The sequence below is a fragment of the Stegodyphus dumicola genome, chromosome 12, assembly GCF_044657685.1.
Source record: "Stegodyphus dumicola isolate Sdum_Otavi_A_Nest chromosome 12, ASM4465768v1".
Classification (NCBI taxonomy): Eukaryota; Metazoa; Arthropoda; class Arachnida; order Araneae; family Eresidae; genus Stegodyphus; species Stegodyphus dumicola.
The window spans coordinates 39263427-39280320 of record NC_140779.1 but is presented as its reverse complement, the minus strand read 5'-3'; the positions used below and the strand labels follow the sequence as shown (position 1 = coordinate 39280320).

At 32.8% G+C, this 16894-nt stretch overlaps 1 protein-coding gene across 1 annotated transcript; it reads left to right on the top strand.

Moving 5' to 3' along the window:
* Window positions 1-10070: 10070 nt before the first annotated feature.
* On the top strand, window positions 10071-15836 carry LOC118182771 (uncharacterized). The gene is made up of 3 exons (XM_035352156.2): window positions 10071-12677; window positions 12999-13128; window positions 15556-15836. The coding sequence occupies exons 1-3, from the start codon at window positions 10168-10170 to the stop codon at window positions 15679-15681; spliced, it is 2766 nt and encodes a 921-aa protein (XP_035208047.2). The 5' UTR covers window positions 10071-10167; the 3' UTR covers window positions 15682-15836.
* Window positions 15837-16894: the final 1058 nt, after the last annotated feature.

Here is a 16894-nt window from a genome sequence, read left to right as displayed (position 1 = left end):
ATTCAGCATTTGATCTTTCCTAAGCGAAGTAAGTTAATTTATTTTTTTTTATATTTTGAAGTAACTTCGAACGTAGAATGCTATTAGGGTACTCTTAAGCTGCGACTCTTAAGCTGCGAATAATGGCTTTTATTAGAAAATATAATATGCAGCATTTTTAAAAATATAATATTTCCTTCTCATTTTTATTCCTTAAATATAAAAAGCATTCAATACTAATAACAGGATTTTGAGTTTATAATACAAAATTACACAGTTTAATAATACTTATAATATTTAATATATTTTCGACCTTAAGGTGTTTAACATAATTTATAATATAAATACTTATTTTACGTTATTTATGATGTAAATATTGTTTGATATTTACTGAATTGATATTGTTTGATATTTATTCAGTTTCACTGTGCACGCTGGTATTTATTAAATACAATATTTATTCACTGAAAGGATATTAAATATTGATGAAAAGGTATTCAGTGCGTATTTATTTTATTTGGCTTCGTCAGTATATGTACGGAATATTAAGATAATTACATTTTCACAATGTTAAATTAATTTTTATATGAATTTCTTGTAAATCTTTATTTTAATAAAAGCTATCATTTATAAAATTCAAATCCAGGCTATATTGTACTACCAGGTTTGCCTACTTGTGTTTGTATTCCTTTGGTACGTAAACATTTTGGTATACAGTTCGCTGCTTTTATAATAAGGAACCTTTTTGTTAATTGCGATGGCATCATAAAGAATATTTTTCGGATTTGTGTAGAATTGGGTGCCCCTTCGATTGGCGACAAATTTTGTTCAATTTTTGTGATGAAATCCTATTTCTGGTCACTATGATAGTTTTAACTTGATTTTAGCTTCCTGATTTTTTTAGGTGAAAATAGATCGATGTGCATATGGACTAAGGCAGTGCGCAATGCCGAGTTTGTGCAATTCTCTGATTTTTTTAAGTGAAAATAGATCGATCTGTACCTAGACACCTAGTTTGTGCAATGCTTTGACTTCTTATTTTGGTGCTGCGTAGCGGCCATCTTGAAATTGTGCCTTCTTAGCGCCAATCTTGGAGTCAAAAAAGAATCGCCAAAAAAAACAGGGGCACTCAATTATAAAAATTATACCTATTTTTCAATTCTTCCCCGAACTTTGTTCCCTTTATACTTCATGTTTATAAAAAATATCTGATTTGAATGAGGATTATGATTTTAATTTTAATTTTTGCTCTTTGATAAAACTGAAAGTTCTACTCGATATTTAAGCATTCTAGCTATAAAGGTTTTATACAAAGAGTTTGGATCTAGTGTAGAATTGGGTGCCCATTCAATTAGCGACAATTTTTTTTTAAATTTTGGCGATGAAACCTCACTTCTGGTTACCATGATAGTTTTAAATTTGTTTTAGCTTCCTGAGTTTATATAAATGAAAATAGATTGATGTGTACATGGACAATTTTAAGACAGTGTGCAATGCCTAGTTTGTGCAATTCTAGGATGTTTTTTTAAGTGAAAACAGATCGATGTGTACATGGACACAGAGTTTGTGCAATTCTTTGACTTCATATTTTGGTTTTGTGTAGCGGCCACCTTGAAATTACGCCTTCTTCCCTCCGATCTTGACGTCAAAAAAGTATCGCCAAGAAACAAGGGGCTCCTAATTGTAAACTTTTACCCAAAGTTTTTATACAAATAAGGCTATGTACCGAAACAAAAAATCACTATCAAATAAGAAGCATAGCCTTTGTTCTTCCTTTATTTATTAGAGCGTTATTATGCAAACTAAAATAGAATTACACTACTGCTCCTCACGTTTGCTGTGAAGGAAAAGAGATGAAGGTACTAATCGGTTTCGAGGGCCGTAAAAAATCGCCAAACTATTGTTGATGCCAATGCTGCCAAAAATAATTGCGGCAACCCTAATAATTGCGGCAAGAAAGGAAGTATAATAGTAAATAACTATTTAAGATTGATGTTTTAATTTAGATGAAAGGTTAATTTCATATAATACTTTTTTATTATTATAATTTATATGAAAGAGGCTAAACATGACTGATTGGAAGCATAAGAGTAAATAACTATTTCAGATCATTATTATAATTTATATAAAATTTGCTAAACATAACTGAATGGATGCCTGCATCGCTGTTTCGCTACCAACTTATCGCTAAAGCATAATTTCATCTCGTTGGTTGTTCAAACGTAATTTTCTATAATAAATGATGCCTTTTCTTTAAAACTATTCTCGGTAAAGTGCAGAATGGCTCACTTATTTGTTTGCCGCTTTTTACAAGGGTAAAAACAATTGGATTTTTTGTCAATTTTACTTTTTAAGTGAAAATAGGTCGATTTATACATAGATAAAGTCAAGGGTGTGCGCAGTGCCATTTTTGTGCAATTCTAGGATTTTTTTTAAGTCAAAATGGGTCGATGTACACATAGATACCGAGTATGTGCAATTCTTAAAAACGCGTCAAGCAGTGGATGATTCTGCACTTTACCCAAAATTCTATTGCCGAGTTTTCGTCATGGGCACCTCCCAAATTGTTAATCCATGGGATATCAAAAAAGGAAAAGAAAAGGATTTAAAAATTAAACTAGTATTTCAATGGCGTCTTGAGAAATATAGAACTATATAAACTTACTCAATCTGAAATCAGCGCGTACGCTAGATTTGGCGCGCTGTTAAATGGGCGCGTTTGCTAGATTTGACGCTTTTGCACGTACATTTTCGCTGCAATTTTTTTACGGGCCTTGAAACCGAATAGTACCGAGACGAATATTGGAAATTTTAATGCTTATATTCTTTATTTTCATATTTTTAATCTTTATTTCAATAGCTTTCTCAAAATAGAATACGATATCTGGAATTTGTATATATTGTTTGGAAATAAGTGAAACGTGTGATTTATGCAAAAATTGTATTTATTTATTATTTGATATAGTGTAATTATTAGAATGTTTCTGCAAATGAAAAACTTCTGCCCCTTTTTTTTTCTTTCTCCATTTTCAGCAATTTTTAACAAAATATGCATAGCTGTTTTAATTCTGTACATTTCTTTCCCCGGGGCGTGACTCACCAGTGCCCGAATGATTACTAAAACTGCTTAATAATACTAATTCCCGTTGATTGGATTTCTGCTGTATAAATACCATTACGCGAGTGATGATGTGATTTTCTACGTGCGTATCCTAAATTATGAATCAGTATCTCCTAGGAAGTCCTCGATGAGTACACCACTTTAGGGTAAATGCTTTGCGATAAATATGTATCTAAATAACTAATTAAAACAACACTCATGGTTAAGCAAACCGTAAACATTCTTTATTGAACTATGAAGTAGAATCTCCTTATATAAATTACCACAACAGTAAAAATATTCATAAAATTGAATCAGTTATACACTGGTATTCAAAATTAATATAATTTGCACATTTGGTCGATTGGCACGGAGATAAACTGATATAACACGATATCTTACAGCGATCATGATACAGATGCATGATAAGCCGCACGGCTTTCGGCACAGGGCAGTCTAAAACAGAGACTACAAGATTAAACCAAAAAGGATAATAATAGGAGTAACTGCGTAACTTCATTCTGAAATGAGGTAGCTTATGAGTCTCTGTGGCAGTCAGTTCCACTCCTGCAGCGAAGTTATATTTAGGCCCTGGAGTATTCTAAGAGTAAAATGATAAACTGTAGTTGCCTTTTCATAACCACCCCAAACAAGTTAGGGTCCATACTGTTTAAGTCTGGGCGCCGAATCCCTACGGTTACTGTATTCACTTCCTAGAAAAATCATCCTATTAGCCCTTTAGGAACGAGCGTTGTCGTCCATAAAAATGAAAAGAGGGCCAATTGCCTCCTTCCCTGATAAGGTAAACATAGGCCTCTAACATCTCTTTCCTACTTCTCACAGCAGTGACAGAATCTCTGTCAAATAGGCAAAAGTCTTTGGGCCTGTCCGACATGATATCTGCCCACAATATCAAACCTCCGCTATGGTGGTCACTTGATGTTGGAGGGTAGGTAGTAGATCCTTGGTTTTCTTCAGATGAAAGTACGCCAAGAATCATGGTTAGACTTAACAGGAACCCATTTGGGAAGCGAATGAGAATGGTCCCTCACTGTTGCTTGATGCAAAGTTTATGCTCTCTTTGCCATGCTAAATGGGCTTTTTTTAAGTGCAAAAGTGAGTGGGACGCAAACAGCAGGTATTTTCGCAAACATAAAGGATCTTAGATATGCTAACATACGGGCGGTATGTTCGACTTTTCATAGGTGCAGTTAAATCTCAATTCATTTTAATGGATAACAACTTCCGTCTACACAGGGCTAATCTGTTGGATGATTTTCTGTACAGTGAAGATATTAACCACATAAATTAACCAGCCATATTTCCAGATCTAAAGTCTATAGAACATCTCTGGAATGTTCTTGGGAGAGCAAATGCACTTTGCCTTCTTCCTCCCGCAATCATCTAAGTATTGAAAACAGCATTGCTACAGAAGTGGGGCTGACTGCCATCATGGATTCAGAAACTGATTGATTTCCAACACGAATTCACGTTTTGAGAGCTGTGTGACTGTCAAATGGAACCATATTGCTATAAGCGTTCTTTTTTGTTCGATCTTGTAACCTCTGGTTTAGACTTGTTTTCGCTTAAAAGCTCTACGCACAATTATGCGCGTGGACCATAACTGCTGTACCGTACGTATATCTTTTTATTATATTAATCAATCTCCATACCAAATTTCATTAAAATCTGTCTATAAGTTCTGGAGATAACTAAATGTTAAAATTTTCTTAACTTTGAATATCGATGTATAAACTATGTGAACTGAAATATTATAAATTACATTAATTAAGTATACCATAAAGAACAAAAATAAAGACTTACTTAGTTCCTTTTAAATATTAGTTCCTTTTAATTATATTCCTTTTAAATCCTTAAGTAATGCATAATTTATATTTGAAAGATAAGCTAAAATCTTTTGATACGTCGAATGGCAGTAGTGCTAAAAATATTTCAATTAGTCAGGCCTTGCCAATGATTAATGAAATAATCATTGGCAAGGCCTGACTAATTGAAATATAGTAATTAAAACTCCATGACTAAAATTAAAAACTCCATGGCTCATAAAATTACAATTCTTACCTCTTAGTTATAACCTCTAACGATTTTCTTAGAAGTACTGTTAATTAAAATTTCAAGCAAAGAAAATGAAGAAAGATGAGTCAAAGACTAAGCTAATTAAAAATTTATAAATTTCTGTTTCTTGACAAAAATTTAAGCTTTGTAAGGCAAAGGCTTTAGATTTCGTTTACCGTAACAAACCAAAATTTAACAGAGGTGAAACTGAATAAACATTGTTCGCATTTTTTCATCTAATTGTGTTTGTTACGCATTACATTTCAAATTTATTCGATTATAATTTTGATCGAACTCTGGTTCAATAACGCTTAATTAAACGTTATTATTTATCTGGGGCATTCAGCACAGTCCTTCGTGCCTAGTTATTTTTTTACTTAAAATGTATTATCATCCCTGTATGCTAGCAGTTCTTAAACCTTTTTCATTCATGACCCTTTTTCGTCATTGAGATTTTTTCCCGATCCCAGATATTAAATGTAAAATAAAGATATAAAAATAAATACTTTCCCATAAATAAAATTTATTTCCTTGGTAAACAATTTACACATGAAATGAAGTTGTTTTAGAATTTGTTTTAAGTATACAAAAATGAATGAAAGAAAATCACACTTTAACGAGAGCGATGTGCTTGTTGTTTGCTGAACAGCAAATTAAATCTTGTTGCAATATAAAACTTCATGTAACTTCATATTGTTGCGTATTAAACTTCATATTGTAGCCGTTCCTCAATAAACACAAACGCCGGCTAGTTGTAAAAGTATTTATTAACAGAGCACGCAGGAATAGGTACAAAGAAAATATACATAAAAATAAAACATAAACCAAACGGAACATTAAACATTCGAATTATAGAGACATCTAACACAGTGCAAGTTAACGTCATCGCGGCTGGAGGTCGACTATCTTAGATTATTCCATTTCGCCACTAGATGGCGTTCATTAAAATAGTTCGGTTACATTATCCTTCTCTGAGTTCGCAGACGTCTCGGCAAGAAGTCAGGAACTGATATTTGTCTACTTTGTGCAGTGGGTGGAGAACAAGATGAACGTGTTCGGGTTTGACTGGCTCGGTTTTGCTTTAGATTCAGAAGCATCTTTTGCAACAGATTCGCTTGGTAGTACACTTTTGGGAGTCCTCCTTTTCTTTAATGTGTGACGATTAGACATATACACCCCTCGTACTTCCAGGTGCTTAATGAGAACTTCCTGTTTTGTTCAGAGACAAAATGGACAGCAGAACTTTGAAGAAATGTGCAGCGGAAACCCCCTCCTGTGGTTTCCGGCAATAAGGGACTAATTATTCTCTGTCCAGGTTTCTTAACAAAACGAAGAGAGAGCTTTGTGTAACAGTTTTTGATGCTGTAAACGAGAGGAAGCGGGCGCATTTTGGTGTCTTCATCGGGCCAGGGGCTTTTGTTTAATTTATGGCTGTAATGATTCAGTTATTTTACTATTTAATCAAGAATTTCTGATTAAGTTTTTAAAATAAATATTTTAAAAGACAACCTGTCTTTTCTTGCATCCAACACGGGTGTTCTGACGTTACAAAGGGAACCAGTGGAGTTACATGAGCTGAAGTCTGAAGCTTATTGCGATCTTGATATGGTTTCAAGGCTGAAGCATGATATTTGCCAAGAATTTTGTCTGGTTCGTTAGGATCGGCAATATCCTAAGTAGTTGGAGATCTTGTAGTCACTATCAAATAAGGACCATCTCGCCTTAGGCATGAATTTAGCAGTTTTCTTTAGTCGAATTTTCCTGATTGTACCCCAAACTTTATCTCCAGGAACAAATTTCGGAGTCTCTCTTCGTTACTCATCAGCATATCGTTTCTGCTTATCTTGATGTAATTCGATTCTTTCTCGTATCTGTTGTACATGTTTTGCAAAACGTTTCAAATACGAAGTAATTTCGGGAATAAAATTACCGTTCTCAATTACGACTTTTCTATTATGTTTTACATTATCTAAGATTGTAACCCTCGTGCATAATGAAGAAATTCAGCAGCATTTCCAGTTAAATCACATTTGGCTGTATTTAAAGCAAACCTTATTAATGGCAGTTTATCCTTCCATCACTGATGGTCATTACCAATAAGTATTACTGAACCAGGTTACATAGTATTCCTTCTTTCAACTGGGTTAGATTGTGAGTGATAGACAGAAGTAAAACTTTGATCAACGTTCAAAATATAGCATAGTTGTTGCATAACAGCACTAGTAAATTTGACACCATTATTACTTACCATTTTTCTGGGTAACCCAAATCGAAGGGCGACTTTTTCCAAAGGAGTAGTGGCACATTCTCTGGCCGTTGCTTCCTTTAAAGCAAATAGTTTTGTCCACTTTGTGGCACAGTCTTGCACAATGAAAATCCATTTTTCACCAGATGGTGTTTCAGGAAATGGACCAAAACGATAAATTGACGAGGTTTTAAAACGTTGAGCATATACAGGAGTTTGGAGTAAGTCAGATGGCTTTTGATTAGAATATTTTATAACGACAGCAGAGAGAGCTTTAAACATGGTCTGCTATATCCTTTCTCATTCCAACCCAATAGTATCTTTTTGCTATTCGATAAAACATCTCTTCAGATCCATAGTGACCGGCCGTTGGCGAATCATGAATCTTTCAAGATTGCTTTTCTTTGTTGAGGTATAATTAGTTGAGCTTCGTCTTCCGAATCAGGGGAATATTGGTACAACACTACTCTGTTCATAATATATTCTCTTCCAACCTAATTTTCATAGTCTATTTCTTTCTCTGGACTCTCAAAAGTTTCAATGATCTTCCGAAAATCATCATCTTTTAGTTGTGATTGGCGTAATTCTTCAGGGTTAATAGTACGGATTTCGTCAGAGACAGCACAGACTTGAGAAGAATCTGTACTTAAGTGTACACAAGTAAGAAGAGATACTATATCAGCAATAAAGTTCAATCGTTCAGGAATGTAACTGATAGTCAGACTGTGAAATTGAAATTGTAATACCCATATTGTGAGGCCTACCAGTTAGTGACTTTGAAGACATCAGCCACTTCAATGGTTGGTGGTGAGAGGTGATTGTGATAGACTGACTTTCGACATACACTCTAAATTTATTTTAGTGCCCATACTACTGCTAGGGCTGCTTTTTCTATGGTGGAGTAGTTTCATTCTGATAAGGAGAGCAAGCGTCTGACATATTCTAGGTATTCTTTATATTTCTTCCCTTGTAGCAACACTGCTCCAATGGCAACATTGCTAGCATCTATCCGAATGATAAACGGCTTCGTTCGATAAGCTTGCTTAAGAGTCAGTGGGCTTATTAATTTTGATTTCAGCTCCTGGAAAGCCTTTTCTTATTTTACTTCCCAATTCCACAGTGCTTTTTTATGTTAAAGCCGTTAACGATTTGGCTATTGGAAAACAATTTGGAATATATCGACAATACCAGGAACAAATTTGTACGAACGATTGTACTTGCTTAACAGTTGTGATGGCATACTTGTGTGGATCAACAGCTAGAGCCTTATATTGTTCCATTTCGCCACTAGATGGCGTTCACTAAAATATAGTTCGGTTACGGCTAAATAGTTCTGTTACAATATAATATTTGTTTTTTATTCTTTGCTTTCCAATGATGAAATAGATCGAACAGTTTCGGGATTTCTTAATTTTAGAATTTAAGATTCCATTTCTGCTGCACTGAAATTAACGATAGTTCTATTCGCAATATTTGCATGCTGTTCTTTAAATTAATTCTAGACTTCTTATATAGCATTTCAGTTTTAGACTATCATTTTAATACATGTACATGACATTTTAGCAACACACGAGATACACTACTAAATAGATTTTTCTTTTTATTACGCCAAAACATAGTTCTCTGAAAACAAAAAATTGCTTTAGTTTTTCAATAATTGTTCTCCAAAATAATTTGTTATTCAAGAAATAAATTACTTAAATTTTATCATAATATTCATTTTTACTTTAAAGGTTTTCCTGTAATTATAATATATAACTTGTATTAAGCTTATTCTTTCCTTTCGAGTTGCGAAACGTGCACTCGCATAGAATAAATATGGTTCCTGACGCAGGAAAACTTGAATTTAGGATTCTACACTACTATTTTTTATTGAAATTAATTCTTTTTATTAGAATTCTAATTAATTCTTTTTATTAGAATTTTAATCAATGTATATACCTTTCCTAAAATTATTAATCGTTGCTCATAGTATTTAAAAATGCATTAAGTTCTGATCCAAGTCAATATAAAAGATTTCGTATCAGATATTAGTGTGTATTCTGACTCTGAGTAAGTTCGTAAAACACAAAAACTTTCATATGCATGTTTTATAGTTTTATTTTGCATGTGCTAATATCATTATGATCATTTAGCGGGAAATTTACGAATTGCAGAATGATCGAAAAGGAAGCTCTTGCAATTTTACTGCTTAGTATTATTTCATTTTTTCTATGATCATGCAACTTAGAAACAAAATCGTATATATTATATATATGGTAATGCTATGTCTTTCGATCGATCGCTACCTTAAACTATGATGTGTTTCGTCTCAAGATAATATAATTTTATTATTAATATTACTGTAAAGAAAATAATTTTAGATTTTTAAAAAACAATAGTTTTTAACAAACATTTTAAATAAGTTCTGTAAATTGTAAATATCATGTTTTAAGACTATAAATAATTATCCTAAAATAAATTCATTTCGTATTTTAAAATTCCTGTTTTTTCATAGCATAAACTCGTTTCAAATTCCTTTCATATTATAGATTTCCATTTCATATTTGTTTTAAATCGGTCTGAAGAAGGTTTTCTTTCTTTACTCTTCTATTTATATTGAATGTGATTACTGTTCCATTTCTGTCATTTTAATTAAGTGATATTTTTTCTGTGCAGGTATACAAATGAATAAAAAGAAAACATTAACAGTTCCGAACCGTTAAATTTCAAGACATATTTAGATGTAAAATATAAAAGTCTGTTTCGCTAATAAATAAGCGAAAATATGTCATTTGACATTGAGAGATCTAAGAATTGTGAAAAATGTGGAAATCCAATGTTGGAAAAAGAAAATCCTGACATGAATTTATCTCATATTCCCTCTCTCGTACCGAGAGCTATGAGAAAGTACTGGCCTCTTTCTACAAGTTCCATCAGAAACCCTGCTGATTTTGACGCAGTGACAGACGAAAAAGAAAAATGTCCAGATTCATTTTCGGAAAATAATGAACCAAATATATCTGCCTCTATTTCACCAGTGATTTTAGAAAATAACTCAGCATGGAATGATGATAATAGCTCAGAAAGCAATCCACTATTGGAACCTGATTCACAAAATTTGCTTTCTGAACATATTTTAGAACTTCACACGAATTCAGAAGTTGCACCAGATATAGTTGATAGGCAATTTAATGAATTAGAATTCGAGGCAAATTTAAAGTCTATTTCTTATCAACGAAATCAGGCAGCTGAATCTTCCAAAAACTGCATTATTTCTTTTAACTCTTCATCACAGTGCATCTCTTACTTGAATAGAGAAAGGATCTCTCATTCTATACTCTACAAATGTACGTTTGAATTGAATATATTTAGGAACTGGATAAATCAAATGACTTATTTGACATTAACTAATATGGGGAGAGATGGAAATAAGTCTTTTGATGCATTTTTTCAAAATATTAATACTTTTGATGACAACAAAAATTCATTATGCCTAAGTATGTTAAATTATATAAATACTTTACCTTCTGAGTTTATAGAACAAATTTTTCAAAGAATGTCTAAAATGAAATCTGATTCTACACTCCTCTCTCTTCCTTCTATAAAACTGGCATGGGAAACATACGATATAAGCAAAAAAATGGCAGCATCAAAAGTTAATGTGAAACAAAACCGACGGTTCTGTTCACGAGGTTCCACTTTCGATATAAGAGCAATTTTAGACAAAGACATTTCAGAATCAATTACCAGAAGTAAATTTTTAAACATCTATGAAGTGCCTATTATGCTTAAAAGCCTTATTAAGCCTTATTCTCAAAATTTAGAATTTGAGCGTACAAAGAGTAACGAGCAAAATTTAAATCTAATGCAACTATGTAAACTCGGTTATATGCAGAACTGCCAAAGAGAATATGGCTTAGAATTAGATCAAGAAGAACGTACAAAAAATAGCCAAGAAGAACACATCAAAAGCGTGAGTGTATACACAAGAAGTAATCAAGACCAAAATCTAAAAGTCAGAAGATTAAGTACTATAAGAGAGAAAGGACCAATCAGAATTCAAAAGAATGAAGACCTAATTTCAGGCATTGGAAGAACAAACTCCGAACTTACTTTACCTATTAAACGTGAGACGGCTGAATTGAAAAAAGAAACGAATTTAAATGGAGGTAAGAGAAGATCAGGAAATGAACTTACAATTTTGTCAAAGACCTTAAATAATAAATATTTTAAATTGAATAAGAAATCAATAAAAGGAATTAATAGTAGTAAACTGATCAGCAAACAAGAAAACGAAATAGTCTGTAATCACAGCAATCCTGCTTCCATGAATGGAACAGAAACAAGAACTACTACTCAAAAACATTCTGAAACAAATGACAAACAATTGAAAGATGAAAACAAATTCCCACGTAATCCAAAAAAAATTATCAGCCGATGCAAAAGCAATATAATTCAACCTACACGATTTGAAATCAATTCCTTCAAGAACCCAAATAATACTCATGCTCATTTCTCCAAGTCTGATTGGTTTTCTATGGACAAACCAGTTCTTTTGAAATACGCTGAAGGAAATACTGGTAAAAGTACAGAAATATTGTTGTATGCAATTCATTCAATGCAAGCTGTTATTGAAAATGAAAGTTGTATCAGTCAGTGCACAATTTTCGAGAAGTTGTTGCAGAGCTCTAGGACGTACACCGGAAAAAATCCTATTTGCGTGCTTATCAATCCACGAAAAGTTATCAAAACGCTAAGGGCTGAAGAATTAGCTTCACAGAATATAATACCCATACATCCATCTAGCGGTACACATAATTTACTCAAAACTGAATGCAAGAGTAATGCAAATGTCTTGCCTTGTGCTTCTAATGAAGAATGGAAATACAGCAGTGGTTTTCCTTACTGCGATTTGCATTTAAAAAATGACGAATGTTGCAAAATTCGAACACACGGGAAATCCAAGCAGAATCAATTTGGTATGAGAAGTAGAAAACATGACGCTGGAAGTACTAGTGACCCACTTTCCCCATCAAACTTACAAAGAAAGAAATTAATTATAAGAACCTGCAGAAGGAAAAAATCAAGAACAGCTTTAAAACGAATTAATATAAGAAAAATCGTAACTTCTTTTTTTAAAAATGCGTTTCGTTCATTTTCTTTGCTTGGAGGACACCTTAGATCTGGAGCAGTCATAACGAAATCTAACAGCAATTACTGGCTGAGAAAAGCCGGGTTGGCTTCGGATTCCCATAGTCTGGCTGTTGCAAGTGAATTGTTTCAAGCAGTAGCAGGGTTCGTATTAATTTTCTTTCCTTATCTAGATTGAAACAAATATGTGTGCAAACAAATATGTAAATACAGTTACAGCAATGTCTTAAATGGTTAACCAATTTCAATAGCACAGACTCTAAATATAATTCAAGACTATTAAATTCAATATTTTTGTACATAAATTTATATACAAAAATGCAAATGACCAGAATTTTTACCCTATTAGTTAATAATGAATTACATATTCACTTTCAAACGAAATATTTTTCAAACGTAATCCTAACTTTAGATGCTATTGTAAATATTACCACAGAGTTATAATTAAGTTTTATGCTTTTTTAGGACTAAGATAGTGCTTAACATCTACGATTATATGAAATTCCTGATAGCATTTGCTCGATGGAAGCGAATGATTGTGCCAGAAGTTGTGAAGCAACTGATGCTCTGTAAACTTCCTTCCAGAGTAAAGAACGTAAGTAATATTTTCATATCTTCGTCTGCGTCTGTTAACCAATCAGCCTATTTCCTTAGGCATACTCGTTAACAAATTCTTCAAAATCGCCAACAAATGTTTTGCAACAATATTAGAAGATACTGTGCTTTTAAGCGAGCATAAGTGGCTAATTCATCTTCATTTGAATACATATTTAATAACTTAGAAATACAATCAGCTTTCTTTATGATGACAGCACATTATAGCTATTATACCATTCTAATTACCGGTGCAGAAAGTTCTCAAATTTTGAGAGTATATTGAGTCCACTTTCACTATACAGATCAATCGTTAGAACATCCTTTTTCGTCATGACACGAGATGTCACTATACTGAGCATCGTTTGTACAATACTGTTGCGGGATAATGAACAACATTTGAAACATAGCGTTATCTACTTTGATATGATTCTCCTAACGTACTCTTACTTCGTCATGCGTCCAATGATGGTCATATTCATACATAGCATATGCTCATGTAATACTGTCACTTAGGCAGGCAGGATAGATGTAGTGAGACAAACCTTACAAAACTGACCCTTATGAATACGGCTAAAGCATTAAATGGGGTCTGGGTCATAATCCCGACAGCCGAAATCCCGACAGGGTCAAAATCCCGACAAGCCAAAATCCCGACAGGGTCAGAATCCCGAATGTCCAGAATCCCGACAGGATCAAAATCCCGACAAGCCAGAATCCCGACAGGGTCAGAATCCCGACAGGGTCGAAATCCCGACTGTCCAAAATCCCGACAAGTTAATATCTAAATACAAACACTCAATTTAGCTTAATAAAATACAATTTTTAACTAACTATTACATATTATTAATTAAAAGTTTAAATCAAAAAATCATAAAAATTATGTCATTACTTAAATAATTTTTAACAAATTGAAATGACCGTTAAAATTTCAAATGAAGATTTATAAAATTCTTTTTATTAAGAAAAAGAAAACATCACTTACACATGCAAACGACATATTTACAATGACACATTGTGAGCGATAGCACGAAGATATTCCATCACAGGTCGATTATCACGATCGTCCGCAACAGTCATAATTCTCCTTTCTCTGTCATCATCTACCTTCCTACGTTTTGGTTGTTGTTCTCCGCGAAGAATGCATTCAACTTGGTATTCCACATGCTCCTGTTCTTTTTGAAATCCTTCTATGATGTTATAAACGCCAACATGGGCCGTCCAATTAAGGTCTCCCATCTTCTGTGCCAATCCTCGACAGCATTTTGAGTGCGCGGAGCATTTATAGCTGCCTTTTCTAGATCACTAATGATTCTAGATTCTCTCAGTTCAATATTATTTTCTTCAGCGAAATCAATTAAATCTTGGAATAATCTTTTGTAATTTTCTTCAGATTTGCTAGTCATCAAAACATATACTGGTTGCAGCTGTGGAAATATGTTAAGGGGTCATTAGGCCTTATTGAGATTTCGCCCGTGTCGGTATTTTGACCCTGTCGGGATATTGGACAATCGGGATTTTGACCCTGTCGGGATTTGGGCTTGTCGGGATTTCGACCCTGTCGGGATTCCGTCTGTCGGGATTCTGGCTTGTCGGTATTTCGGCTGTCGGGATTATGTCCGGATACCCATTAAATGATATGAAATGCGTCATCAACTTGAGATTATACAATGTTATAAGAAGACACTCTTTGTTGTCGGTATGCCCTCAATGTCAGCTCATTTTTACAAACTATGGCTCATAGAGCTCAATTATTCAAACATTTCTTCAAAAAGAAAATTATTTGCCAGAAAGGAAAGCCACCTCAGTTGCCAGACCTCGATTTAAAGAGTTGAATGCAATACTCTAGGAGAGTACACTGCATTACGTCAACCTCTTTCCAGTACCTGCCTTCAAGTAATCCACTCGTGTGAAAACGCGAGCTTTTTTGCTGCTAACACTTTTCAGTACCCTCTTCCTTCGTCTTGACTTCTTACTTAATTGTCAGTACTATGAAAATTCATTAAGACTTACATCGCTGTCTGGATTGAACACCCTAGCTGTTAGCCTCCTTATAGAAAATCTACTGTATCACATTTTCAAAACCCTTCTCAAATTTCCATAGGTCAATTCATCTGCAAAATCTACAAAGCTGTAGCAGATCCCCAAATCAAATAAATTTAAAGAAAGATATTTATGGTCTTGCAAGCGAACAGTTTGAATTGTAGCTTCAGTTATGAGGGATAATTTATTCCTGTAAAACAGTTTTCTTTTTCAGTAAACACTCTTCGAATAGGATTACACTTTTAACTTGCACTCACATAATATTTTTTAATTATCAGAACACTTCCAGAGTTTTGGCCACCACTGTGAAACTAGAATCATTTGAATTCTGTCCATGACATTAAATTATTGTTAATATCAAGTATGCTTTCTTATTTTTCAACAGAAAAATCTTGGAAGTACAATGAAGGGGAAGAAGACTTTTTTGTGCGAAACCGCATCAAAAGAAGAAATCAGCCGATTATCTGTGAGGATTAACAGCCGCTCACTTCCGAATCTTAATTTAATTTAAGTATATCATGTTTTGCTTGGAAATCATTTGAATAGTATACACATGTTGCTGTCAATCATTTTTTCCAGAAAAGTGTAGAATTCTTGTAAGATTCTGGATTAATTCTCTAAGTATAAAATGAGAAATTCCATGTATCAATATCATTAAAATCTTAAATAGTATAATTCGAGCTTTGTAATGTGATACGTAATTGCTCTAATTATCAAACAAAAACTTTGCTTATAAAAATCAGATATATTTTAACTTAAACCAAGCAAATCAGAATGTAATGATTCTTTTTTAGTAGTTACTTATTATTTTACTTGTTGTTATTTTATTTGTTTTTTCGGTTTTTATTTATTTAGTTATTTTAGTTCATGGTCGTAAGCGAAATCACTTTTTCTAAAATAAGTCTTAATGAAAATTAAGCATAAAAACACAACTAGTATTTTTTTTTTTTAATATTATCCCTTTTTTTCTTGAAATCCGTTACAGTTTGTGCTCTTTTCGTACTTGGATTATCGATTACTATGTTGTGGATTTCTGCGTTTATTTCCAATTTTCTCTTTCTTCTCTTTTTCTTATTACATTTATATAAAATTTGCTTTTAAATGCTAATTTTATACATATTCAAAAATAATCGGTTTCTTTAGCTTGCATTTCGAATTTCTATTCCTGCTTTTCGATGCTAAAAATATCTGTTGACTAATCCTATAAAAATCTATAATATTTAAATATAAAAAAGCAACGTCATATTAATAATATTAACACTGTTAATTAATATTGTCAATAATATTATTAAATTTTTTATTATTATTACGATTAAAAGTAGATGTTTCTTAACGGATATATCATGTATTTACGATACAAAAAATTTTAAGGATCTTCAAATTAAATGGAAGAGGTATAATATTTCTGCGCTATTGTAATTTTTCTGATTTACATAGAATTCAAAATTTTTATTACTAAAATGTTGTACTATTGTTTTCTATTTTATTCATTATATTTGACTCACTGCTTATTTCTATTTTAAAAGTGCTTCTTTGAATGCCTAAAGGTAACTTCTCTTTAATTTATAACATTCTGATGATGTGTAAATCACAGCCCTATTTTGAATAATCATTTATTTTGTTTTCTACGACCGTTAGATTTTAATGCATTTCTTTTCTTTTCTTGGAGGATATTTCTTATCTGTATTATAACATCACATCCATTTCTGCATCTGATCCTCGAT